The following is a 27,744-nucleotide window of genomic DNA, read 5'->3' on the forward strand; positions in this document are numbered from 1 at the left end:
GACTAACAGATCTTGATCACGGTCTAATCATATGCCATTTTTCGGACAAAAACATCGCATAACACATACACAGGTTCATTTGACGTGAGCTATCGTGTCTTAGCCGCATTTACTCTTTATAAAGCGTTAATCGAGATTTGTGTGGCGTGAACGGACAGTAATCGATCCTATAAGACATTACTGAGGTCACAAAAGTCCAACGATTATGGTGCAGCGGTTATGCGCATGCGGGGGTCAGGGTTGACAGTCTCTACACAGTCGTGGAAGGAGTGCGGCGGCTAAGCTAACTGCAACCATCGTAACTAGCTACATGTGGAGGGTAAAACGGGAGGCATCCCCGACCCCAACTCTGTCAAAATTCCTTCTTTTTTACCCCAAACAACTTTAAAGTTCAGCCCAATCGAAAATAAGGGATAATCTCTGTTTACAATGAAAGGGTGAGTATAAGCTTTTGAGTCACGAATAAGTAGCTTACCACGAGTAAAGTTTTTCATGTCTGTTTTTTCTACAAGGGGAGGCGGGGAGGAGACGGCGAGGCTAGCTAGCTTGCTAAGCTATTTTTATTTTGTTGTAGGAGAAAAATTGCAAACAGCGGCGCCATGACTAAAACAACACTGTCACTGGCATTTTTGCTCACTAAACTTGCTCATCGGTTCATTCATGCCGCGGTCAAGCAAAGCTAACTGGTTAGCTACCACCGGGCAGCTGAGTCAGTAACTGTTAAATCCACTTTAGCTAAGCTAAACATCCAGATCCTGAGTCTCACCTAATGTGTTCGTTCTATGCGAAAGTCAAGAACAGCAAAACTCAACTTCTGCTGTTGCGAAGTAAACCAGTAGACAAGTGTTAAGTTGTTAAATGTTCCCCAACTCGGTTGTCGTTAACGTCATACGCGACATCAACTCCAGAGTTTGTAGCACCTTGCTCAGTGTAACTTGATATGACAAACTGTCTGGAATGCTCCTCTGGGTTTTGACTGACGTTTCTATCAAAGGTTTTTACTCTCGCATAATAGTACATCGATAGACTGTATTCATTGTTTAGATATGATTTGTCAGACGTTATTGTGAGTGTGGATGGATGCTGGCACTATGCATCTCTATGGACAACACACGTGACCACCAGCTGTTTTTTTGATGTGCACTTGTCCTATAAATACCACTGTGAACTCTTCAGTCTAACTAGAGTTTATGTCGCTTTTGGATACAGTAATCCTTATGTATTTCCAGTTTATGCTGAAATGATATTTTTGCAACTTATGACTAGATATTACTAGTTATTACTTTTAGATTACCATGTTATGTTGACTGTGTTACAGGAATATGCTTGCCCTTGTTTAGAATATGTATAATGCATTATGTTGAGACTATACAACTCATAGCAGTATGCCTGTTTTCAGCTATTTGACCGTTTTGCTCTTGTTCCAGTAGCCGGATCGAGCTGGGGGATGTTACGCCCCACAACATTAAGCAGCTGAAACGCTTGAACCAGGTCATCTTTCCTGTCAGCTACAACGACAAGTTTTACAAAGATGTGCTGGAAGTTGGAGAACTTGCGAAGTTAGGTAAGAGACATTACGGTAACAATTTATGCTAAGATTAGAACAAATATGTTATCTTATAGATATGTAAAAATGAAAACCTCTTGCAAACTTTTCATTCTTTGTGGTGACAGAAAAAAATTGAAGGAATAAATAACTGGAGACCTGAAAATGGAAGAGACCCAACAAACCCAAAAATGAAAAGTGAACATTGTTGTTTCCTAATTGGCTGATTTTTCTCACAAATGAAAATGCATTGCTTTGCACATTACCCCAGAATCAAATTTCCACATAGCAAGGACTGCAGTGTGGTTGAGGTCACAATAAATATTAAAACATTAAACACTTGACAGCGACAGTAGAAAATTCAGATACTCTCATTAAAAAAAAAAAAAAAAAACATTCACTCATCCAAACTTGTCTCACACATTTAAATACCCCAAATGCAGACTAATAGTTAGTCCTTATGATCTTACATAGTTGTAAAGAAAGTCTGATACTGTTGCTTCAGTTAACCTCTCCTTTGTTTTACAGCGTACTTTAATGACATTGCAGTGGGAGCTGTATGCTGCAGAGTGGACCACTCTCAGAATCAGAAGAGACTGTACATCATGACACTTGGTTGTCTAGCACCCTACCGTAGACTTGGAATTGGTAAGGACGATTCCAAACAAAAATTCAGTTCATTGTGATCGTAACATTTTGTTTTACATCTTCACTTTGTTTTGCTCTGCAGGTACAAAGATGCTCAATCATGTGCTAAACATCTGTGAGAAGGATGGAACTTTTGACAACATTTACCTGTGAGTGTGTAATTACAAACAGTATGTGGATATTTTGCAGATTGTAGGTGTGCTAAAGCTTCATCTTACTATTATTATTATTATTATTATTATTATTATTATTAGTGGAGATTATTCTTATTGTAATGACTTGACTATTGATATAATCTCTGGCACTAACATCTGTGGAAACCTCTTGTAAATTAACAAGCAACTAAAACTTTTTTCCTCTTTACAGTCATGTGCAGATCAGCAACGAGTCAGCCATTGACTTTTACCAAAAGTTTGGCTTTGAGATCATCGAAACAAAAAAGAATTATTACAAGAGGATAGAGCCTGCAGATGCCCATGTGTTGCAGAAGAGTCTGCGTAGCCCATGTGCACCCCCCACCGGAGAGCTTCAAAAGGCAGAGTAGGGGCACAGTTTTTGGAAAGAGCACAGGCGTGCCCGCCTCCACAGAAACAGAACTGTGACAAATGCCCCAGGGTCGACACATTCAACACTTTCTTCAAAGGACGCTAAAAAGAGAAAACAAGTTTAACATACAAAAATTGCTGCATTTATTTTACAAAAGGGTCCCCTTTGATTTTGCATATTTTGCTCCCCTTTCTTTTTACAGATAATTGAAAATGACAAAAAGTTCAGTATCCAAAAGTGCTCCTATTGACAGACTTGCCAACTTCAGACAGTTTTAGACATGGTGGAGGGGGAGGGTGTGGTGTTTGAAAATCATACTGTTTTGTTTGAGTTGTTTTTTTTATGCGGTTTTAAAAGTTAATGGGGACATATCTATACTGTTGAGCAAAGAAAACAGTTGGTTTGAAGCAGTAAAGTGTTTGAAAGACCATCACTGACACATAGTCCCAGGTGGTCAGCTTGGAGGGATGCTTTCAGTTGTAACTTGGAACAGTTGCAACTCTGTTTCTGCACCACCTGAACCCTGGGATCTACGGGAAAGGAGACTGACCAGTTTGTTGATATGTCATGTTTGGAGGGAAAGTATTCCCTTCGTACAGACTTAAAGAAGGCTGAGTGGTTTTGAGGTGGTGAGAAGACACGTTCACCTCTTATAATTTCTTAAATAACTTTATTTTTCAGCCTCTTAATTTAATTCCCCACACAACTGTTTCTGTTTTGTTTGTTTTTTTACATTGAGATGGCAAATGGTTCAGAGGTTCTCCTGGGTTTACTGCTAAGAGCGAAAACAAGGATTAAGAGGACCTGTCAAAATAAAATTGTACTGAACGTTCTCATAGATGGCACTCAACAGTGTCTTGAGGGCAATATGAATTACAACAGATTGGCTGTTTCAGGATTGGATTTGGGCATTATTTTTCAGTTGTATAATGAAGGTGTGTGATAAGCTCAAGGACCGTTTAGAACTTTAAACACCTTTGGCACATTATGTAGCCATCTCACAGAAATGTTTTTTCAAACTTCCTGCCACAGGCAGCCTCTGTTGTTACATACAATACACCTTCATTCTATTTCAAACCTCAGCCAAAAGTTTGGGAGTTTTGGTATGATCTCTTGAATAGTGTATTACCCAGAGGAAACTCTGACCCCTCTGCATGCAAGGAGAGCTGTGTCCTCTCCACTGTAGTATAAGCATGTTTTACCTTTCTTTGAAGAATTTTATCTTTTCTGGAGCTCTATATTGTAAGACTTTTTAACGTCTAAATAAAGGATTACTATTTGCAGTAAATGTCAAATTCTGTGCCATGGTTAATATGAATAATTTTCATAATATTGCATGTATCCTGATAATTAATTTACTACATCGAAACAAGAGACTGTGCATTCGCTGAAAAGACGCTGTGGGGCCTCCCTTTGTGTATGCTGATTGGCTTAAATCTTCAGTATCTTTAATGCTATTGGCTGGTTGCGCCATCAGAACCCTCCCTATTGTACACTTGGTTAGATCTACCTAGATTGTTTTGAGAGATGAGTTGACTTGAAAGCTATGTATGCTAGTGGTTAGCCTCCAATGTTAAACTTCTTGCAGGGACAGACAGTCTCTAAAATGCCGAGCCTACAGGTTAGTGAAACGAACTTTCATTTATACCTCTTAGCAGTAGAGACGCGGGGCAACAAACAGTGTTTTGTCGTAACATTTGTATCGGTAACGGTAAGCTAAGCTAGCTCAGCGAGCTAATCAAAAGGAAGCTAGCTGAATAGGTAATTGCTCAGGTCGCTAGTTTGGGCTTGTTAAGTGACGAATACTCATCTGAACATTTGTTTTACTGTCGACAGGTATATTACCGTAAACCGCTACAGACGATTGTTTGTATGACTTCATGATCACACTGTTATCATGCTGTAATGTGTAGGTGACTAGGGTTAGCTAGGTTAAATCTAAATCAAATTGTTAGCATATAACTAGTGGTCTGAAGCCCACTGTAGCTCAGTAAGGTTTCGTTAGCTACTTTACTAACTGGCATCAGTCACGACTGTCAAATGTAGGGCAGTTTTAACAATACTGTTGGTTAATGTACAACAATTATTGTTGGCGTTATTGTGCATATTCATAATGTATTTTTTGTTCGGATTTTTCCTGTTTTCACTACAGGACGAGTTCGTAAAGGATTTAAAGTCCAGCTCTTAAATGTGTTGACTGGCGTCTTATGCTACAGGCAGCTGTTAAAACAGGATGCCAGAGATGACTGAAACTCAGACACCTGGGCGAAAACCTAAGTAAGAATTTGAGAACAATTTGATATATTAGCTAGTTATTAACCCCTAACTAATTAATTTAATTCCTTTCTCTGGAGTTAACGTGTTATTCTATCTTTTATAGAAAGAAGAAAAACAAAGAATCTCACAATGCAGGTAAACTGATAAACCATGTCTCTTATTCACACAGCAATGACCCTGGAAATTGATATAGTATTAAATTTTTGTAAAAAAAAATAAAAAATAAAAAAAAACTTCTATTATACAGTTGAAAGACACAGAAAAGAGAAGATCAATGCTGGGATTAACCGCATTGGTAATCTTCTACCCTGCTCCCAAGCACTTAAACAGGTAAGGGGAGACAGGAATTACTTTTTTCCTTTAGAAGCATTACATTATCATGTTAACTTATCTACAAGTGACAGTGGTCTGTTAAACATTTTTGTTGCATATTGTAATATATTGGTTATTTTTATATTTGTAGAGTAAAAACATGATCTTGGACCAGGCTTTTCGCTACATCACTGAATTGAAGAAACAAAATGATACAATGCTTCTTGAAGGAGGAGATAAAGTCCAAGGTGAGCACTTGTACCCACACTTTTTTTTTAATAACATTGCATGCATGTTTTATGTTATTTCATTATGCTTTGTGTTAATGCAAGTGTTACTACATGTGTGAGGAGTTATTGAAGAAGACTGTGTATTGTGTTATGTATTCAACTTTTAAAATATGCTTTTTCTCCTTGCAGCGGAAGAGATTCATCGCCTGCGGCATCAGTTGGAGGAATTGAGAAAAGAGAGTGCTCACTACATTGAGCTTCTCAAAGCCCATGACATTAACATCTTAGAAGACCCAACTATCCACTGGAAGGGCAAACAGCGCTGTGCCAAGGTGGCAAAGGTGACCCCCACTCACCAGCTCCAAAAGGGCATCATTGTTTATTCCAATGGCAATGTTATGTGCCCTGCAGGGAAGGAAACAAGCCCAGGGAAACAGCCTTCTGAAACAATAATTCTTCAACCACCATCAGAGGTCAGTGCTAGGTTAAGGGTTAATGGAGCTCTGCTACAAGTTAATACCTCGTCTCCTACACCTTCACTTCTTCCTGGGTCAAGTGTTCCACCACCACAGTCTACACCAGCCCTGAGAGTGGTAGAGCAATGTGTGGTTGAGACACCAGCTGCAGCTCCCAATCTGCCACCTTCTGTGTCTTACATTACGCTCCAAATCCCAACAGTTACAGCAGCCCTGCCCCAGCAACCTCAGCCCTCTGCCCCAGTACAAACCCTCACTATAGCTGCCACTTCAGCGTCACAGCTCCTGAGTGAAAGTGCTGCAATTCCTGTGTCCAGTCTCACTACCCTTAACCAGACTACATCTAGAGCAGCAACCTCAGAAGTTTGCTCTTGGGTTTCACAGGACACTGCCATCAGGACTGTCACTTACACTACTGTCCCCAACAGTCAAGCCCTTTTGAGATCTGAGGCAGCAGGTAGCACGCAGACAACCTGGACAACCTTGCAAATGGCAGGGAATACAGTGCAGCCAGTCTGTCAGAGTCTCCCCACTCCAGAGGTCAACAATACCACTCAGGCTGTCCAGCAATTGGCTGTGTGTCCCATAGGCAACAAACCCTCCGTTCAGCCCATTCAAATACAGATGCAACCTCATGTGTCTGTGCAACAAGCACCTTTAACAGGCCACATTCAAGCACAGTCCTTTCAAAGATCACCACAGCTACGCCCAGCCATCCTGAACCAGGCACAGGCTCAGTCTGTCCTAGCCCCTCAACCTCCATGTGCCGTTCTCTCCCAGTCAGCCATAGTGCCCCAGCCAGGTGTTATGGCCCACCCTGCTGTGGTATCACAGCCACAGTCTGCTGTAATTCAGCCAGCCTCATTGGTGTCTCATCCACCAACAGCCCTCATCCCTCAACCTCAGCCTCTCCCTCAACCAGCACTGGTTCCACAGCCACAGGCTACTGTGTTGCCTCTTCTTCAGACCATGCAGGTGCTGCAGGTGAAACCTGCTGGAGCAACAGCATCAGGTGCAACAGCACCACAGAACACAAACAATCCAAGTGTGGTCATCCTGCAGCAGGCTAATGCCTGTCCAACGCAGTCAGTTGTAAGAGAGGAAATAACCAATCAGACACCATGTCAGCATATTGTGATCATCCAGGCGCCCAATCAATCAGCACCTGCCCCTCCCAATCCGCAGGTTGGCATGGTGCCTACTGCTGTGCCTACTGTACCTGCTGTGTCCACTCAAATTCCCACAACCAGCAGTTCAGCTTCTGTCACATCCTTACAGAGCGTTGGGGGAAAGCAGCTGGTGCACATTCTTCCACGTCCTATTCAGTCTCAAACGAATCATCTTCAGCAGGTCACCCAGGTGTCCACTTCTCCACCTGTTCCTCAAACCCCACAGACTATCACTGTGAATGGCCAGGTGTTTGCTCTGCAGCCCATGAAGACCTCTGATAAGGCCAATTCAAACAGTGGACAGAGTACACTTCAGCTGGTTCAGCCCACCACCACTGAGGAACCAACTACTAATATAGCCCTCAACAGTTTAGGGGCCCTCAGTAGTCTTAACCAGAGCATCTCTCAGGGCATTCCTCTTACCATTACTAGCCAGAACAATAGTCAGCCTTTACCTGTTTCGTCATCAATTGTGCAACAGAAGCAGCAACAGCCTCCTGCTCCTGCAGTCATTCCTGGAAACACCGTTACTTTACCTGTTAGTCAGCTACAAGCTCCTTGTTTGAAATCAATCAAATCAGGGCTGGCACTAAATGCCTGTAAGCCTTCAGGAAGGAGGCTTCGTACAAGTATGAATGCAAAGAGGGCAACAGCTAAAAGGACTAAATTAGTCAAGAAGAAAGAAGTGCAGCCTGCTGCTGCCATTTCAGCCACACCTATGACTGCTGTAAGTGAAAGTCAGACAGTTAAAGGTACACTTTGTACAGTTTTGCAGTCTACAACAGTAAAAGACATAGACATCCCCTCTTCTTGTACTACAGCTGTAACAACTACGGACTGCAGTCAAACTATAGTAAATGTTACTTCTACACAAGGCACACCAAAAATTATTGTGTGTAGTTCATCAAATGAGCCAGTTGTGTTTAGTCATTCTAATCCACAGAACAAAAGTTCTACCAATTTGACACAGGCTGATGTTATATTCAGTAATACTAATGCCGGCAGTATGGCAACAGCAGTAACAACCGCAACTGCCAAGACACCATCAGTTTGTGCTGCTGTGGTCACCGAAAGTAAAGAAGCTTTAGTTTCTAGTAAGACCACATCTGTAACCCAAATCTCAGTTCCAGAGGTTAATCCTGCAAACCTGCAAACCACCAGTACAACAAACACAACACAAAGTAGTTCAGCCAGTGCTGTTTCAGGACAGAACAAGGCTGTGGTATCAAATTCTGCGGGTGGCATGGACACTCTGCATTCCTCTAACACTGTTTCAGTTGCACGTGTTACTCCTACTTGCACCAGCAGTAGCACAAGAACTGCCTCAGTGTCTTCCAATAAAGCTACACAATCATCTGCAGTATGTCATTCCCATGGATCTGATACCCAAGACCCTCTGCCCTGTGCCAAGCCAGAATCTCAGTCCATCATTTCCTCCTCTGTGTCAACACCTGTGGCACCTGTGTCATCCTTCTCTGCAGCCCACTGTGTTACAACAAATGTAGAGGTCAGAAAAAGGATTGCCGATAGAAGTCTGACACAGCAGACAGACATAAACATGCCTAGTCCTTCCCCCTGCCATCGTGCTGAAGTCAAACCCCACCAGGCTGCCAGAACAGACAGGGAGGTTCAAGAAGATAGACAGTCTGCTGCGGCTACAGACAAGTCAGGCTTGGTGGTAGCCACTTCTGAAACTCCCTCTAGAAAGGACTTTGCCCTTCCTCAGCAAGTGTATACCAACTTAGATGATCAAACTATAGAGCACTCTATGACATCAAGCAGACAGACAGATTCTCCCATGTCTACTGGTGCTGGAGGCAGAGGGTTTTCTGTGGCATCCATGCTTCCACAGGGCCACAATATTAGTGCTTCACCTGGCTCCTTTGGAACATTTACATTCACATCTGAGCAGGCAGAGATGCTGGCCTTGGCTATGTTAGAACAGGACAGTCCTGGGAGAAGGAGTGGAGGATGCTCTGGGGATAACAATGCTTCTGCAAACCCCACCGCAGCTACATGGGAGCCCACAAAGACCCCTTCAGTATCTACTAGTAAAGAAAGGGGCTCAAATGGACAGCAGGCAAAAGTGACTAAGCCCTTGGGTACAGCAAAACCTGCAGTTCAGGTCTCTGTCAGAGGACACGTGGGGGAGGGATCTGTCAGTGGACAGAGTGGAAGCCGGCAACCTCAAAATATCTCATATTCCCAACCTCAGTCTTTGCCCCAGGCACAGTCTCAAAACTCATCACAGAGCGGTACAGTAGTAAGCCTTAGTGTGAACAACTTGATCAGGCCCAACAACAGCCAGCAGCCATACCCAGGCTCTCCAAATCTGACTGGACAACAGGGCTCAGTACCCTCACCTGTAGGTACTTCAGCCCACTTATCTCAACCATCAAATAATGCCCTTTCACCCTGTTCTGGCTCAGGACAGCTCAGTGAGTACACCCCATTAAAGACTGCATTAATGAGAGCACAGGCAGGAGTGGGAGTGGGTGAGAGACAGGTGAAGATCATCTCAAAGCGGCAAGCTCAGGAGGACGTAATACTAAACTCTGGGAAAAGACCCAAACCTTGTCCCCAGTCAGCTACTGCTGTCAGCCATATGGATGCAAAAGCACCCGACCACAGCCAGCTGATGGTGGGACCACTACCACCCACATCCTCTGCCGTCATGACGAGGATTAATTCTGAAGGTGGTGGCCCCCTCTTTTCGACAAATTCTTTTATGAGCCCTATAGTCAGGCCCACAGATGGCCACTGCCCTCCTCAAGGACCCCCTGAGCAGAACCAGCCAGGGGTACTCCATCTGCCACAAGGTCATCCACAACATTCTGCAGCCCAACCAAGCCCACACCTAGGAGGAAACCTTTACATGAAGCAGCAGCAACAAGAGCAACAAAGACACCATCTTTACCATTTACAACACCACCTGACACAACCAGACCCGGCACAGCGCCACTCACTACACCAGAGGGCGCTTCAACAGCAGCAAGAGCAGCAGCATGTCCAGAAGAAGCGGGGGCTTGTCAGAGGCAGTCAAACTGGTTCTCCTGCTGGCCTACAACAAAAGCAGCAGCAGCATCACCTGGAAAAATCTGGAGTACAGCAGCACTCACATCAACAACAGACGCAACATCAGCAGCACACACAGCAACAGCAGCAGGCCCAGCAGCATCCACAGCAGTCCCACCAACAGTCACAACAGCATCAACAGCCCACACAACACCAACAGTCTCATCCCCAGCAGCATCAACAGCAGACACACCAACAACAGGCCCAGACACAGCATCAACAACACCAACAGCAGCAGCAGTTACAACAGCAGCAGCAGAGCTCCCACTCCAGACACCAGCAGCATCTACAGCAGCAGATCCAGCAGCAACAACAGCACTTTAGACACCAAGAGAAGAGCTGTGAGGCTCAGGGTGCAGGGCCCAGGCCTCATCACAGCAGCCACTTGGCCCAGCAGGAGCACCTTAAGGTAATCTTAGAGATGTATTGTTATTTTCAAGAACTAGATTATGAAAACAAATTCTGTCTTCCATGTCACGAATGTTAGTTGCATCATTTTATCTGTAGAGAAAACTAATACTAAATCAGGATTTCTGTGGGCCCTGAAAAGTCAAACATTCAATATTCTCAATATTATTAAATGAAGTGTCTTAAAATGACTTAAGTATGAAACTGAAAGTTTGTAAAACTTGATTGGTTTTGTGCTTGGTCAAGGCATGCTGAAAACCCACTTCACGTTTTGAAAGAAAACATTGAAGTTAGAAACTTTAGTTATGAAGCAAGTAGAGCTGCACAGGAAATCTGAAAAACTGTAACACCACAAGAAGGGTTGCAATCAATAAGTGATTATTGTCAGTTAATCTGTTTATTTTCCCAATTTAATTGATCAAATGTCTATAAAATGTCAAATGATGAAAAAATGTCCTCAAATGTTTTGTTTCCTGAGGATATTCAGTTGTCTGTCACAGTGGAAGAAAGAAACCACAAAAAACTTAATTCAAACTTTATAAGAAACTATAATGAGAGAATTTTGAATTTCTTTATCTTAGAAAGTTACTTAGATCATTGATTTTTAAATGGTTGAGTAGTTTAATAGTGAACGACTAATTGGTGCAGCTCTATCAACATGTCACTGTCACCACTGAACATAGCATCACCAAAAATCTGTTTAAATATGAAATAGGTCATAAATTATATTCCTAACAATTTTAATGAGGTCTTAAAAAGACTTTAATTTAACTTGAAACCTTTCTAAAGTATGTAAAATAGATTAATTGTTATAATTACTAAAGAAGTAATTGTTAAGCCAACTAATCAACAAAAAGACCAGATATTGTAAATGTTCATTCATTATGTAAAGTATATATGTTGGCTGTCCTCATCTTAACATTTGTAATGCCTTGTCTCATTGTTTTTTAGTATCTAGTTAAATGATTTACTGCTACTTATGACCTCAGTGATTACATGGTCATGAAATATGAAAAATACTCATTGCATGGAGTATTGCTGTGAATACAGTCAAGGGGTTAAAAAAAAAAGAAAAACTTGTACACACACATTGCTATGCTGATATTTTAACACTTGGTGCAAATGGTGTTCCCTTTATATAAATCTAGCTGTAGCAGTTCACCCTACCCCCCATTTCCCACCCCCCAACAAAACCACAGCAAAAGTCCTTAAAACTAAACAAAATGCTTGTCTGTGGGCTTTTTTTCTGGCTTCAGCCTTGGAGCAAAAAAGACAGCTCTGCCCCCCTAACCACAATTATGTGGAGTGACTGACAGAAGAATGAGAATCTGAGGTTGAAAATGTTTCCAAGTAATAAGATTATCGTAAATCTGACTCTTGTCTGGCCATTTGTTAGTATTTTAAATTGTGCAGATGTATAAATGACAGAAGTGAAAAGTGCGCTTATAAATAAGTACAAGCTGGAAGCAGACCTCTAAAGCACCCATTCATGCTTTTGGATAGTTTTACTCTCTGCCAGGGCTTTGACTATTGCTGTCACCGTTGATACTGTTGATGTATAACAATACAATTAAAAGTGCATATTGATTTATTGATAATATATTACAGTTGAGTTTTAAATAACATTCTGATTTCTCTGTATTTGCCAGCCTGGTCAGGACCATAATGCTATGCAGAGGATGATGAACTCTAGGACCCTAGAGCAGCAGCTCATCTCTCCTCCCAGTAATCCTGTATCCAGGTCATCTGACTTGGCCTGTGCTCCATCACGACAAGAACGTCACCGTGTTTCCAACTACTCTGCTGAGGCGCTCATTGGTAAAAGCTCCACTAGTGGTGAACAGCAGCAGCGTATGGGTCTCCACCTCCAGCCTGGACGTGGAGCCACACAGGAGCAGCCAGACCTGCGGGGCTACCTGGACACCTCACGGGGGAAAGGCAACATTGGACACAATCCACAAACCCGTCTACCATCAGACCATCCAGGGTCTGCTGATGTTCAGCGGGTCTCTGAATGTCCACCATTTAAGGCCATGGGTGGCGGCGGTGGAGCACATCAACTTAGTGGGTTTGAGGCCCAGGTATCTCGTGGGAGTGACATGGCCCCTAAATCAGTGCCGTCCTCCCAAAGGGGACCTCAGGGACAGCAGCCTGGAGGGTTTAGAATGAGTGTAGGCCCACCATCAGATGGCAGGAACCGTGGTGGCTACACTGGAGCTCATCCTGGTTCACAGGGGGTACAGGTGGGACAGGCACTGCCCCGGGAGCAGGAAGGTTGTCACCAGAGTTTCATGCAAAGCCTTTTGTCCCCTCACCTTCCTGAGCAGAGTAACCACCAACGCACAGTACAGTGTTGTCCCCCAGTCAGCATGGAGTACAGCTGTATCACTGGAAGCTCTTCAGGAGATATTCAAGCCAAGGCCTCCAGCCCCAGTGTGCCCCAGACTCAGAAGGCCCCCACAATGCGTCTTGGAGAAGGCAACAAGGGACATATTTCTCAGGTCAACAGTAATATGCATGGAGGCCCGGGTGTGCGAGCAGGTCTCCCCCATCCTCCCACCCCACACAGCAGCTCTGAGCCTGGTCGCTCCTCTGCCCCCTCCAGACCTCCCACTGCTGTCAGCCAGCACTCTAGGCACATCGCCCGGGACACTCAGACCACCAAGCTGAGACCTGGAGACCGACCTCGGTCAGGTACTCTAAGACCAAGTAACCCATTTGAGGCTGAGGGCCATCTGCCTCTGCCGTCTGGCGGAGGCGTTCTGCTGGGCAGGCCGCAGTCTGGAGGAGAGGCACGGCGCAGCACAATTGTTCGTTTTATGGCAGACGGCGCTCAGGTTCCTAGTGACAACAACTTGGTCCCTGACCAACACCTAACACAGAACTTTGGCTTTCCATTTATCCCAGAGGGAGGGATGAATCCGCCACCTCCCATCAACGCCAACTCCACCTTCATCCCTCCTGTCAGCCAGCCGAATGCCTCCCGTACACCGTCCCTTTTGCCTGTGGAACCCCAGAATACTCTCCCCTCATTCTATCCTTCCTATTCTCCAGCTGCTCATCCCAGCCTTCCCAGTGATGTCACCCTTCAGTATTTCCCCAACCAAATGTTTACCAGCCCAAGTGCAGACAAGGGCAGCGCTCCTCCACTTAACAACCGCTTTGGCTCTATCCTCTCGCCTCCTCGTCCTGTAGGTTTTGGCCAGGCCAGCTTCCCCTTGCTCCCAGATATGCCCCCTATGCCAATCACCAATTCATCTGGAATCACCCCTCATATATCCAACTTCAGCCTCACCTCCCTGTTCCCTGAGATCGCCACAGGAATGCCCACCGATGGCTCAGCCATGCCTATGTCTCCCCTGCTTTCTCTGTCAAACACCTCATCTGCTGACTCTGGCAAGCAGCCAAATCGGCCCGCCCACAACATCAGCCACATTCTGGGCCATGATGGCAGCTCAGCTGTTTGAGGAGTGTTCCTGCTGCATTTTTAGTGACATGGGGGACTTCTACTCTGATGTTAGTATTTCAGCTTTCTTCTTTCTATTTTGTCTTTTAAATCTTCAAGTTCAGTCAGTGAAGATGATGCATCTGATGAACATTTCTATGCTGAAATGAAACGCCCATACCTGCCTGGTGGTGATTTTCATTGTTTACATGTTCACACAATTTTCATTGAAGATGTTCAGAGACTGACTTGTTTCCATGAGCTCATGTATGTTAAAAATGATAATTTGTAATATATTTAATCTTGTTTTTGAGCAGACTGGGAGGAGTGGTCCTTCAAAGTTCAACAAAATTACATTTAGACTTAGTACTTGAATTTACTGTATTGTATATTAGAAAACTTTCTGCACATTTACCTACTGTTGTAATTTACTAACTTATCAGGTTGTAATGTACAGAATTGGCTTTTTTCCCAGAGCTATTTTGTAAATACAAGTGTTTCATATCAGAATTGTTAGATTATGTATGTATTTGTAAATACAGAATTGATTAATAAAGTTTATAAGGAAACCTTTGTAACTGTTGCCGACTAGACTTAAGTTTTTGATACTTGACCGAATGTCCCACTAGATGGCACTAAAACCCAACTAACATTTTCCATCTCTTAGCTCTTGGAAAAGTCCAGCTGTGGGAGGAACAATGGAGATTAAAACTACCACATCTTTAGTAAGAAATCTTAATTATCTGTTTTCACTGACAAAGCACAACATGGAAAATAACATGCAATCATGTTACATGTCAAGATGAGGTTTTTTTTAGGGGAAGCTCAGACTGTAATCAACACAAAAACTGTTAGGAGACATAAAAGCTGTACCAAAGACCCAAGTCACTTTCATAAGCTTTTATTTACATGCAATAGTGCTCCAGCATGTGTTGCCACAGAGTGGCTCCACTTAAAAGGGGAGAGTAGATTCAGGATCTCCTTCATTTTGATTGCAGATGTCTCTGGCCAAGACTAATACTTAATGCACTAACCTGTGAGGGAAAAATAACAGTGACACACATGTCACAACTCCCTCACCTGGCAGTCATTTGGTAACCAGCAAATGAGTAAACAAATGGTTGCAGTCTAGTATAAAGTTCAGCTTATCATTGACTGAGTAAAAGATATTTTCCAGAATCTCTCCCATTCAGTGATTTTTAAAATAACAAAAATAAATAACTATACAATATATAATCACTTGTACACTACTGAAACAGAATGATTTATGCTGCATACACTTGTTAATAGTATGTTAATGATGAACAATGCATAATACATTTGTGTTACCACTATACAAAATGACAGACGGGCAGTTGTAACTTGAAAACATGATAAAGCAACAGACATAAACTGTAGTGAAGCATCTCATAATTACAGCATCACTTTTTTTTTTTGAACGGTCCCTTTGTGGTGTACATAAAGCCAAGTACCTAAGGTCCAAATATTCAGAAGGGAGGATGCTTTAAAGGAATGGCATGAGGAGTGAGGAGCGTCTACATATGAAGTGCTGAACTGAGAGGCCCTGACTGGTCTTCACATAAAGAACATCATCTCATGAGAAATGCAGATAGAGTCCAGCATCACAACACGGCACTCCCTTTGTCCATGACATACTGAACAGGATGTCTGAATAAGAGTCTTTTTTCAATATGAAAATAGCCATATATACAGTACAATAAACATTTATGTACAAAACATAAATATATAAATATCTGTGATACAAAAATAAATATTTTCTCTTGTTTTTTTCTGTTTAACAGTCTATTATGCATCTGTTGTGTTGGCCGTCCCCTCATCCTCAAGGGACGCTTCATTTGGAAGGATGTTCACTTCCTGTATCGTATCTTGGGATTGTGGTGTTGTAGCTGTTGATGATGTGATGAATATCCCTTCATCTTCTAGAGACAGAAGTGGAAAGGACGCTGTTTCTGCAGAAATAAATGGACAAGACATGATCAGATAAGTAAAGGCTGACTTTATGCAAGTGCTCAAGTTATGTTGTCATTTCAAGTCTGATGAGAATTTCCCCATAACTTATTAAACCCTGGGACATGTTTCTAGTTAGAATCATTTTAATGGAACAGCTGATATCAGAAGGTTCATTCACGTAAAACCAAGTTATGATCAGAAAACAGCAAAGCAAGACAAAATTACTAATCATCACCTCATAATGCAACCTTTATTTTTTCAGTGACTTTTAGTTGTAAAGAAATAATACTAGTACTGTTGGATCTGCATAGCGTTAGCTTAGCACAGATGGCTGCCCCTGGTGTAAGAGGTTAATGATATAAAATGTACTGTGTCAAAGTCAAATATCAGTCCAAGCCAGGGAGTGAAGAGAGTGAACTTTTTTTTTTTTTTTTAAATTAGTAAATCTTGAAGAATCCACACATACTTTTAAAGGCGCCATCCCCAGTTTTGTTCCCACCAGAGAAGGTGCTGTTATCTTCTAAATCCTGTGAAGTGATTGGCTGATGTGATGAGCTGAGGAGCTGGAGAGTGGAGTCGTCAGCGGGGCAACAGCGCTGTGGGTCAGGACTGCTGAGGAAGACGAGAGAAATATCCAGTCAAAAGTCATTTTTTACAGCAACAAACTCCATTTCATCATTAGATTCTGCTCCCTCCTTATAAGAATTATCTGCTAATGTCAGTTTATGTAATAGCTTCACATGTAAACGTACCTCGTGGAGCAGTGATAAACAGGTAGGTGTCCATTTGACACTGACTGTGGCAACAATGTGTCACACTCCATATCACAGTCAACTTCCTCCTGCAAAAAGAGAATAGAATTTATTAAAAACAGCACCTACTGAGCGTGATAAATATGTTATGAGCCTGTGTGAATGGTGTTTTACCTGCTGCAGTCCTGGTAAACAGTGTGTAGCATGATGGGGTTTGCCATTCGGAGTGTATTCTCCATTAGCAGGGTAAACACCATGTGGAGTGGCCATGTGGGCGTCCAGCGGGCACTGGCCGACCAGAGCAAGTCCATGCAGGGGAACCATGGTGTACTGGCACGAAGACACGGGTGTGGCCACAGCAGGGAAACAGGGGTCAGACGTTTGCTCTGAAATGAGCCCAAAAAGAGAACCAGATTAAAAACACACATGGCTGCAAAGATTTATTCCTGAACATTTTAGGAATTGTCAGCAGCACTCACTCTGTTTGGCCCAAGCCCTCCACAAGCAGAAGGGAATGAAGGCAACAATGATGAAGACAAATGTTCCCAAGACGATACCAACTATGAGGTAGGGCAGATCGCCAGGCCGAGGCACCAGTACGTTGGTGTCCCTCCTTGGGTGGACAGGGGTATCTGATGGAGCTGGCCGGTGGGCATTGGGAGAGGCTGAGGATGAAGGAGACAAAATGCAGAAAAAATATTCAGACCACTCAGATGCTTGCTTTAGTTGTGTGTCCATCCAAGTTAAATTAACGTCTATTGTAGCGTTTCCACTACGTGGAACCAGCTCGACCTTGCTCGGCTCGATTCGGTATTCCTGGAGACCATTTTCCATTAAAGGATACTACTGACTTTGCAGTACCTGGACGTCATGGCGATACGGTGCGTTATTTCTGTGTCATCTGCTCAGAGAGTTGCTGAAAACTCGCTTGTTGCGTGTTGTCTCGTCTGAAGTTTTACGTCGGCCACCAAAGACTGAATCTCCTCGACCGACCATGATGTAGTTTTGGGCTGTCATCATGTGGATTATTGTACCGCCATATTTACTGTCAACTTCCACATCTGTTTTTTGTAAAACGGCGGGTCACAGAGATAACTGTCTGACCAATCTGCAGTCTGCAGTGTTTATACGTCACAGTTTAGTATCGCTTGGAACCTTGGCGGAGGTGATACCAAAAAACTAGTACCGGGTACCAGATTCCAGGTCCTTTTCCGTAATGGAAACGCAAAAAGGCCAAGTCGAGTCGAGCCAGTACAACATAGTGGAAATGCAACATATATCATAATACTGGAAGGTCTCAGAGCGTGTGTTTGTGTGTGTATCTGCACAGTTCTAAGAAATTGAGATTTTTTTAAAATGACCAATTTGGTACCTACAGTTGAGGAACAGTCCCATCTCCACATTAAATATCTCGGCAAGTTAATAGGATCAATATTTTGGGAGATATTAGTCATTTTGGAATACAATAGCCTTACAATCACATTGCTCAGTTGACCAGAAGCGCAGTAGCATGATGGGAAATGAAGTTAAAAACAGGAACGACACTTTTACTAACTTCAGTCCCTTCAGTCAGATGTTTTACGGGTCAACACGCTAGTAAAACCATATTTCCTCAGGAACTAGGACTTGACTTTATCCCAGAGAATCCCTGTTTAAGGGACAGTGCATGCTAATGGTTTGGCAACTTTAGGATTTGGGGGAATTTCTGACAGTCACTCCCTTTAAGCCACCATTTTTAACAATCTATTTATAGATATTCCCCAAATTCCCCCATATCCTAAAGTTACCAAACCATTAACATACACACACATAGTTATTCATTGTGCTTCACCTGTGAGATACAAAGAAAAGTATCTGAGTGATGGACTGACAAAAAAAAATCCAAGATTTACTAACCATTTACTCTCAAGGTATTGGAAAAAAACAAGCTCATTTTGTCTTCATGTGTCTTTAGATCACAGTTGTAACCGACCACCAACAGTCTAAAGGAACATTTTACAGTTTTCTTCCTGGGACTGGCTTAGCGACTGAAACTTGCAGGTATTTTAGGCGGAAAAACAGCTTTAAGTTTGATTCTACATATGGAAGCCAATTTTACTTTAAAATGACCTCACCTTTAGTTTCCATGATTACGACATTGCCGAATTCGCTCTCTCCCTTCTCATTGAAGCTCTGCATCTTGATGTCGTAAGAGGTTTCAGGCTGCAGGTCAGTGATTGAATGCCAGTATCTGTCTCCTTCCACCACATCCTTCTTGTAGTCACTATCATTATCACTGTCTGTCGGCCGGTAGTGGATATAGAAACCATAGATGGGCGTGTTGTTTACAGGGGTGTACTGTAGACACAAATAAATTACATGTTGGCATCACATCGGAACTTGAAAGACCAAAGTTATTGCATTACAAACATTGCAAACATGTTTTTAAGTAGCATGTCGTGCTTTTTTTTTTTTTTTTGTAGTCACTTACTGTCCATTTTAGAATGATAGTCGTCTCATTGATGGCCTCATTGTAGGTGATGTAAGGTCCATCAACAGGGCGTTCATGAGTACGTCCACCAACCACTGTGTATGCTTTTGAGGGGGCACTGGGAGGACTGGAACCAATCACATTCACCGCCACCACACGAAACTTATATGACGTACCTACACGAAGAAGGACAGTCATTAGTAATTTGTCTCTATCTAGAATGAAGCTCTTTATTGTGTGTTGACTAATGATGTTTGTTTTAAGATTACTTTATGTTTTCTTTTTCAAAGCAAATGCAATGTTGATTGCAGTCCGTTATGGGATTTGATTGATGGCTGTAATTACAGAAATGACTGTAACAACACTCATTACGCTGATGAATTTACGGGCCGTGGGAATGTAAATATGCAGGACATCGTCATTGTAATTATATGGGACTACATTCTACTACTCCCCCAACTCATCCAAGTCAGAATAAACAATAAAACTGCTGAAGTGCGTGTGAAGTTGTGGCTCGTGCTGAATGGGAGGCTGACCTTTCTCCAGACCAGTGATCTCCACAGAGAGCCGCGATGGAGGGATGTTTTCCACTGCTGTCACCCAGTCCTCTCCCGCCTTCCTCACCTTCTTATACTCTACCCGAAATGACTGGATGGGAAAGCCACGGTTACCACGCGGAATCCAAGTCACATATGCTGAAGTCTCTGTTGCCGTGGAAACTGTGGGCTTGTCAGGAGCCTCGGGAGCTGTGGGCAAGAAGGAATGGTGTCAGATGGAGGACAGAGCAAACAAATGCACAGATAACTTTAGTTTAACTCCTTCGGAAACCAATAATTTATAACAACGCACATCTGCACTTACTGAGAGCTCATCCTTCAGTGACAATAGAGAAAGAGATTGAAAGAGTCCGTGTTAGTCAAAAGGAAAGTGGTTAGGAGCAAAACATCAACTTGGAGTTATTGTAGAAGAGATTGTTATGAGTTAGTATCTTTAAATAAAAGGGAATCACAGTGAAGTAGAAGATGCTTACGAGAAAGGCTTGGTGAAGGAACAGCGGGGGTTTTCGGTGGATCATTTTGCCCTCCGAGACCTTTACGACCTAAACACATAATAACATAATAAGTTTAGGGTCAATTTGTAAAGAAACAGATGTGTTAAAAAAAAAAAAAAATCACTGATGAGCCTGCATGAGGAAAAATAATAAGATTAGTGATTTATTTTACCTTTCCCAGTCCTGAAGGTCATCATTGCGGGTTGTCCCAATCCGGCACAGTTCTTGGCAGCCATCTCCACCTCATACAGACTGTCTGGTTGCAGCTTAGCCAGGGTCAGTTTATGAAGAGAACCTGAGATACTGCTGGAGGTCCACTCTGCAAGAGGGTCCCCCACCTTGGAGAAAGATGTCATTTCAGTATGAGTATGAGCTAAAAGATGTGTATTATATCCATACACTATGAATGGATAGAGGGCCCTTGTGCTTACCTTTCTGTATTTAACCATATACTCCAACACTGGAGCTCCTCTCTCATGCCGAGGCCTCCAGGTGAGTTCGTAGTAGTCAGCCTTGCCTGTACGTGGCTGACTAAGTATGATGGGGGCTTCTGCGGGCAGGATCTGTCCCGGGAGCTCAGAGCAGTCCAGAGGCAACATGGCCCCCGTGGCTCCAGGCCTCACAGGGGGCTGCTCTCTCAGCACCTTGTCTGGGCTGAGTGGCCGAAAGATGGAGGGTAGTTTACCCCTGGACGGAATCCCTGGAAAGACAGAAATGGTTTAGTCTATGTTTGATAGAGAGGATGCATTTAATTGGATATTTCCAAACCAGCAGACTTACCGGTTGAGACTGTGATGAGACGCGCCGAGGCCTGCGAGCTGCCCACCCCGTTCTCAGCCATGCATTGGTACAGTCCGTCATCCTGAGGCCCCACGTTGAAGACACGAAGCATACGGGAGGTCAAGCGGTGGCGAGGAGACGGGGCGAGGGGCTGGGCGTTGTGGAGCCACATCACTGAGGGGGTGGGTTTACCCCTTGCCTGGCAGGTGAAACGCACCGTCTCTCCATACATGACCTCCTGCTGCTGCAGCTCCACAGTCACCTGAGGAGGCTCTGCAAGAGAAACAACAGCTGGTAAGAGACAGAAAGTAAGGCACCAAGAAAATTCAGACCATCAGCTTAACAGTTAGGATGTTTTTGTGAAGTAAACTGCTTAATTTTTTTCTACTTGTGTGAAATGTTTTATCATCACCAAAGACATAAGTGATCACTCAGGTTTGTTCGGGCAAAGACTTTTATGAACATTGGTGGACAATATGAAGCAAATGCGTACAAAAAAAGAAACTCGATTTTGTTTCATATGAGTTTTGCATGAGTTTGAGGATTTGGCAGAGGTATGCACACTCCAGAGCTGCATTAGTTTGTTTTATTTGATATGGACATAACAGCATTTGAACAGTCATGTACAGGCATCAAATGTACTGTTTTTTTTGTATTTGTAGCAAAACACTAATTTACAACATCTGTCCACAGCAGGGTTTTTTAAAAGTTAAAAAGACAGAAAACAGGCCATTTTATTGTACTATTATGTTTTTGATCATTTCATCTGTAAAATGTAAATGAAGGGATATTTTTCAAATATTTGTTATGTCTGACTACCAGTTCAAAACACCCAAATATTCAATTTACAATCACATAAACCAATGAAATATGCTTTGAATGCTCACATGTCATAAGCTGGAATTGGTTAATGTTTGCCATTTTTGTTTAATAAACCATTTGAACAATTACCTTTTTAAAACTGTTGATTAACTGACAATAAGTTTCCATTTCAACAATGTCATGTGCATGAGCATGTGTGTGTGCAGAGGCTGTATGACAGAGGGGGTGTGGAGAGCCAGGCAGGCCAGGCCAGGCCAGCTAGTTGATGGTTGGCTGCTTGTGAATCAGGGAAAGACAGAACTCATTACAGCTACTGCAGCTCTCTGGCTTTAATTAGAGCCAGCTGCAGAAAGACGAGCCCACAACACACACATGCACGCGCGTATACACACACATACACACACTCAGAAAATCACTGTAAAAACAGTCATCCATAACCTAGACACATTCAATCAAGTCCCGCTACAGAAAAGAGAGCCCTGTCTCCACAAACTGTCTTACACAACACCACCCAGTCTTACATGCTTCTCACACACGAGTGCATGCACACATACAAGCCCCTGTCTTCTCTGTCCGCCAAACAGGAGTCGGCCTAATTATTAAATCCATGACACAGACAAAACTCCACTCATAAAAAAAAAAAAAAAAAAAAAAAAAAATCGGTGTAGACTCCATTCACTATGAAAAGTCTTTAGGGGAATGTGCATTTAACTAATCAGTTTAGATCTTAAAGTTGATTAAAAATACAACATAAACAAGGAAAGTTTGAACACACAAGCAGAAACACAACATGCAAAACCCCACCTTCCCTTCATTTCACTTACCGAACACTTGTACGTCATAAAGCACCGTAGCAGAGCCGGCCGAGCTGATGCCGTTGTCAGCTCGGCAGATGTACGTCCCAGAGTCACCTTCGCCCACTGCATCGATCAGCAGGTTGCTGAGCAGGAAGCGTGTGTTGTTATGGGAACGTAGGTCCTGCCCATCTTTTGCCCATGTGACCTGCGGCGTAGGGATGCCACTGGCAACACACTCCAGCACCAGCCGCTGGCCTTTCGTCACCATGATGGAACGAGACGCCGGCGGGTAAATAATCCGAGCTGCTTCTGATGTGGAACCTGGAAAGAAGATGAAGACAGTCATTCAATGAAAACTTCCAAAAAGTTAGTGGATCTTCATAGAATGTGCATTTACTTAAAGTACTCGAGTGCCTGTTTGGATTAGATTTTGTCTCCAAGAGGTAGGTTTTTAATTGCAATGTAAAACGTGACTTTGAAGATGCAAAATGTGTAAAATCTGAACATCAACACCTGTGACTAAACGTGTCGAGGCAGGATCAAACAATAGAAGTCACTTAATTGGCAGATGTGAACCATGTGTGTAGCACATGTGCCTTCATTTACAGCTCGACTTTTCCTCAAGCTGATACTTATTGGCTGATATCTTAACTTTTTGACTTTATTATCACGTATTAAAATATGTTTTGCTTAGAATAACAAATAAATTCCAGGCATTATAAATTCAGAGATGATGACTCACGTCGGATGCGTAGGCGGTCCGCAGAAGTGGAGGTTTTGACCTCCTGAGTGATGGGGTTATAAGCAGCACACTTGTACGGCCCCTCATCCTCCTGCGTGGCGTTGGCTATCTGCAGGTTCCCTGATGGCATGATGAGGTAGTTCCCTGCAGGATAAACCAGATGTTGAGACCTAACTTCCAGATAAAAAGAACCACAGAAAACCTAAGTTTCCACAGTAAAACACCATTCGCACTTCCAGTTGTGACCACATGGTGGCAGCATAGAGTCTGAGAGGGAACGCTCACTGAATGCCTGTCAATGTGGTATTCATTTCCTCAGAGATAAGCTGCAGATATCAGTACCTACAGCTCGCAGGCATCATCAGCATACCAGCCACAAACCACTGGAGCTTTTCTTTTCTTCCAGGCAACTTAGAAGTAAATAGTTTGAAAAATAAACAACTGCATTCCCATGTTTCAACATTCTCAAGATAATACCCTTATCACTAGTTTTATGATGGGTCTGATAGCAGGATTACAGCATTCCGGTAAATTATCAAGACAGTATGGGAATAAAGAGGAAAGTAGGGAGAGACAGTGAATGATGGGAGATCCTGATGAACAAATAACTATGGGACTGACTCCGCTGTGTTACCTTTGGACGTCTCCAACCATTCCTGTTTGACACTGTAGCGGACCTGAGCCTTGGGCTGGCTTTCCGGGAGGTGACATTCAATAACAGCCGTGTTGCCTTCATCGACCTCGATCTCCTGCTGGTCATCAGGCTCGAAGTCCCGCAGCTCTGAAAAACACAAGATCAGGGAAAAGTCAGCTCTGTCATATTGCCGCAACACAGTTCCCCATTCTTTCATCATCTTAATACACTGTGTAAATCATATCTAACTGCACATGTATACAGTCACTCCTCAGATTTAGTCATAGAAAACCACAATGGAGCTCATATTCTGAGTAATAACAAACTCTATAATAACTATACTGCTTCCATATTGGGAGTTTTTCATATGAGCCTGTCCTTATTGTAGTACAACCACATTCCCACTACTTCTCCGATTCACTCTCCCTTTATTTTCTACCTCCATTTTGTAATTTCTTTCCCACTGCTTGTCTTAACACGATCTGAGTAACACATAGGAATTTCACGGGACACTTTGGCTTGAAACATTTGCTCCGTTTGAAGCTAATTTTGCAATTTTAGTCATTTCACAAAGCCTAAAAGTGGTGTATGTAACATTGAAGTAGGCGTCATTAATCCAGTCAGACATTACACTGAGACTGGAGCCGGTTCAGATTCTGTGGGAAATGTGGAATGGGATTACTGGGGCCATGTGCTGCAACTGTGTCCTGCAGACACACAGTCTGCACAGCACAGACACTCATCTGACCCCTGACCTCCTAAACCCCTGCCTGGGCAGCCCCAAGGCCTGGCCGTGGGGTCAAAGGTGAGAGGTGTCTGCCCTATAGAGTTTCAGAGAAAGATATCCAGTTTAGTTTAAGGGGAAATGGCAAAATTGTGCTCTTAAGAAGCTGGAACAAAACAAAAACCTACAAAAAGCTTGGCTGGGGGGAAGGCGCTGCCATTTTATGGATTCAAAGCAGAGGGGAAAATTAAATGGAGCAACTGAAGGAAAGGAGGGGGAAAGCAAGGAGCAAAATGACTGCAGAAATTTGTCATGAAGGAGTCCAGCAGTGAAATGAAAGGTAAATAAAACTTCTGCAAGAAGGTAATTAAACGTCTAACCAGCCTTTGTTGATTTATTCTTAACAAATACCACCTCTCTCCATTCTTTCCAGAGGTGCTATAACTGGTGTGTTTTTCTTGGACAGGAGACTCTCTTTGGCAACAGGCAAGAAGACCAGGCTGCTGGTATATACAGTCAGCTGGTGAGACTCTGTATACAGCTCTAATTCAATAAGCAAAGTTGAGATAAAGCTGGGGTATCTGCTGATAGGGATGTCACACTGATTTACTCTAAGAGCTGAACAAACATGACACTTTGTGCAAGATCATATACTTTGGATCAGTCTATCTGTGTGCCTGGGGAGGGGGCTTTAATGGGTGAAATAAGGATACGCGCACACAGGCACACACAATTCAATTCCCAACCGTTTCAGCTCTTATTCGGAAAGATGAGAATCCCAGCCAGGACATGTTGAGCTAAGTGGTATGTGTTGTGTGTTAGTGAGGAAAGAGCGACCGTGTGGCGCTCCATTTGCTAAATCAATCAGGTGTTGTTTTTACAGCCACCCCTCCACCACCACAACCACTTCCACCCGCCCGCTCCCCTCACATCTTCCCATTCCACCTTCCTCCTTCTGCTACATTCCTCCAGTTACACCTTTTAACCCCATTCTCCACCCTACCACCACGCATTCTTCACAGGAACAGCCCCACATGGGTGCCTCTCAGGTGTGCGTGCACGTCTATGAGCGTGCACGTCTAAGTTCAGTGTGTATATGTGTGTATTCCTGCAGCCCCGTGTGAGAAGCAGGAAAGAGGATTGATGGTATTCATAAATTGAAGCAGACCTACCGCACCAGTGCTCCTTGGCAAAGCAGACTTAAATATTTCTAGAGAGACAGTGCATTCATCATCTTTATGTGTAGCAGTAGGAGGCCTGTGTGTGTGTGTGTGTGTTTGTGCATGTGTATCTGAATTATAACAAGTTTATGCAACGTGTTGTGAGTTCACATTGTGCAGATAAATGTCTCTGTTTTCCGTAGCACAAGGGAGGGGGGCTGTCTGCACAAGAATTCAAGCAAGGAGCTTTTAAGTTTTGCCAAAGAAGAACAGATTCTTGCGAGTCTGGGACCGACGTATGCTGATCACAAAAAACATGCGTACAACTAAGAGCTCACATGGAAAAGCAGGCACGCACACACTCCCTGTGGAGCAATTCCTTAGGCAGTTTGAGGGTGGCCATGAAGAGACCGTTATTAAATTAGAGAATTTTTTTTTTTTTTTTTTAGAGAGCAGGAGGCGGGGCAAGCAGTCTGGCTCCACATGTGGTTATCTCTACAAGTTTCATCCACTATTGGAGCTATCAATAACTTTTAATGCCTTTGTACATGTTCCACTCGCTCTCATAATCACAGCTTGACATAATATCACCCTGCAGAAATGAGAGGAAAAAATGAAAACATTAGAGAGAGAGAGAAGATAACAAAAGCGAGGAGAAAGTCAAGAGATAATGAAAGGTGGGAAGGGAGAGAAAGTGACAGGGTGAGGAGTGAAAAATGTGCAAAGGAAGAAACAGTGTATGTGTCTGTGGGGTTATGTAGGGCTTCAAGGAGACGGAGAATGTGACATCTCATCTTGTGGAAGGATCTTGTCTCAACTGGCCTAAAACACCTCCTGTTTCATGAGCTATGGAAGCCTCATACATCACCTCCAACAAAACAATAGGTACAGTTAACAGAGGCTTATTTCTGACTTAATGCTGCATTCTGGTCAGGATATCAGTTCGACTCCTCATACACAACACCCCAACACCCCCCCCAGTTTGCAGCAAAAACAGCCCTCTACTCAATTACAGGGCCATAATTTCTGATGAGCCCTGCTGTCGGGCCCCGTGGAGAGGAATGCGGTGTTATGGGGAGCAGAGGGGCCGATGGAAGCAGGGGGCCCCCAGACTGAGTCCTCGTCCCCTCTCAGTCCTCTGACCGGCTGCGGCCCCTGGGTCTCCCTCCATTCCTCTGGCTCAGGTTACACAGCTCCAGGCCCCCCTCTCAGTCCCATGATGCATATCAAATGTAACACCACACACTCAGACTCACACTGCACTAAAAATGTCAGAATCGAGAATAATTCACTTTAACTTGACACTGCATAAATGGAGCTGTTTCTGTCAAAGGATACTGAATATGTGCAGATATCTGCAGTCATTATCATTATCATAGTGGTGGGAACAATGTTACTCTAGAAATTTAATCGTTTACAGATGACTAGCTAGAGGTAATGTAACTATTTGGATTACTGCATCAAATTAATGTTGCTTATCGTTGATTACAATTTATTACTTTTCTAACAATTGGACAATAAAGCTGAGTTAGGACAAGGAATGGTTTGATTCTAAGTTGCAACCACAAAAATAAGCATGGAGATCAGAAACAATAGACTGACCACAGAAAAGCAAAGTCATATTCTGCTTTTTCCAAAAGGAAAACACTTCACATAACTCCTTTGTAATGACCAACATTTGTTTAGTAAATGTAGTTTAATTATATATA

General features: G+C 43.2%; 3 protein-coding genes across 5 annotated transcripts in view; 2 read left to right on the forward strand and 1 right to left on the reverse strand.

Moving 5' to 3' along the window:
• Positions 1-240: 240 nt before the first annotated feature.
• On the forward strand, positions 241-4,035 carry naa50 (N-alpha-acetyltransferase 50, NatE catalytic subunit). Of its 2 annotated transcripts, none has more exons than XM_030123576.1 (5): positions 241-437; positions 1,431-1,564; positions 2,075-2,194; positions 2,277-2,343; positions 2,561-4,035. In XM_030123576.1, exons 1-5 carry the CDS (start codon positions 430-432, stop codon positions 2,736-2,738), a joined length of 507 nt encoding a protein of 168 aa, XP_029979436.1. In that variant the 5' UTR covers positions 241-429; the 3' UTR covers positions 2,739-4,035. The 2 variants fall into 2 exon arrangements, with proteins under 2 accessions (XP_029979436.1, XP_029979435.1); XM_030123575.1 differs by having other exon boundaries at positions 242-437; positions 1,428-1,564.
• An 873-nt stretch (positions 4,036-4,908) lies between these two features.
• Positions 4,909-14,707, forward strand: usf3 (upstream transcription factor family member 3). 2 transcript variants are annotated; one of them, XM_030122840.1, is made up of 7 exons: positions 4,909-5,017; positions 5,121-5,152; positions 5,265-5,347; positions 5,481-5,577; positions 5,749-6,032; positions 6,420-10,688; positions 12,337-14,707. In XM_030122840.1, exons 1-7 carry the CDS (start codon positions 4,974-4,976, stop codon positions 14,152-14,154), a joined length of 6,627 nt encoding a protein of 2,208 aa, XP_029978700.1. In that variant the 5' UTR covers positions 4,909-4,973; the 3' UTR covers positions 14,155-14,707. The 2 variants fall into 2 exon arrangements, with proteins under 2 accessions (XP_029978700.1, XP_029978699.1); XM_030122839.1 differs by having other exon boundaries at positions 5,749-10,688.
• Positions 14,708-15,383: 676 nt separating this feature from the next.
• The window catches only part of boc (BOC cell adhesion associated, oncogene regulated), a 27,103-nt gene continuing 14,742 nt past the window's right edge, over positions 15,384-27,744 (reverse strand). Inside the window, exons 4-18 of the mRNA XM_030122842.1 lie at positions 24,152-24,298; positions 23,518-23,661; positions 22,803-23,096; positions 21,157-21,429; positions 20,808-21,076; positions 20,549-20,714; positions 20,356-20,424; positions 19,862-20,071; positions 19,326-19,501; positions 18,970-19,192; positions 17,335-17,520; positions 17,030-17,241; positions 16,856-16,944; positions 16,570-16,715; positions 15,384-16,102 (exon numbers count right to left, since the gene is read on the reverse strand). Of these exons, the coding sequence (XP_029978702.1) occupies positions 15,939-16,102; positions 16,570-16,715; positions 16,856-16,944; positions 17,030-17,241; positions 17,335-17,520; positions 18,970-19,192; positions 19,326-19,501; positions 19,862-20,071; positions 20,356-20,424; positions 20,549-20,714; positions 20,808-21,076; positions 21,157-21,429; positions 22,803-23,096; positions 23,518-23,661; positions 24,152-24,298 (2,768 nt within the window). The 3' untranslated portion in view covers positions 15,384-15,938. The remainder of the gene's footprint in view (positions 16,103-16,569; positions 16,716-16,855; positions 16,945-17,029; positions 17,242-17,334; positions 17,521-18,969; positions 19,193-19,325; positions 19,502-19,861; positions 20,072-20,355; positions 20,425-20,548; positions 20,715-20,807; positions 21,077-21,156; positions 21,430-22,802; positions 23,097-23,517; positions 23,662-24,151; positions 24,299-27,744) is intronic.

This window comes from Sphaeramia orbicularis, chromosome 20 (assembly GCF_902148855.1).
Source record: "Sphaeramia orbicularis chromosome 20, fSphaOr1.1, whole genome shotgun sequence".
Taxonomy (NCBI): domain Eukaryota; kingdom Metazoa; phylum Chordata; class Actinopteri; order Kurtiformes; family Apogonidae; genus Sphaeramia; species Sphaeramia orbicularis.

Bases quoted from the DNA above. Each gene is read 5' to 3' on its own strand.
- naa50 (XM_030123575.1), top strand. The intron at 2,195-2,276 runs GTAAGGACGATT...TTTGCTCTGCAG, and splicing joins CTACCGTAGACTTGGAATTG to GTACAAAGATGCTCAATCAT. The intron at 2,344-2,560 runs GTGAGTGTGTAA...TCCTCTTTACAG, and splicing joins ACTTTTGACAACATTTACCT to TCATGTGCAGATCAGCAACG.
- usf3 (XM_030122839.1), top strand. From the start codon at position 4,974: ATGCCAGAGATGACTGAAACTCAGACACCTGGGCGAAAACCTAA. The intron at 5,153-5,264 runs GTAAACTGATAA...TCTATTATACAG, and splicing joins CAAAGAATCTCACAATGCAG to TTGAAAGACACAGAAAAGAG. The intron at 5,348-5,480 runs GTAAGGGGAGAC...TTATATTTGTAG, and splicing joins GCTCCCAAGCACTTAAACAG to AGTAAAAACATGATCTTGGA.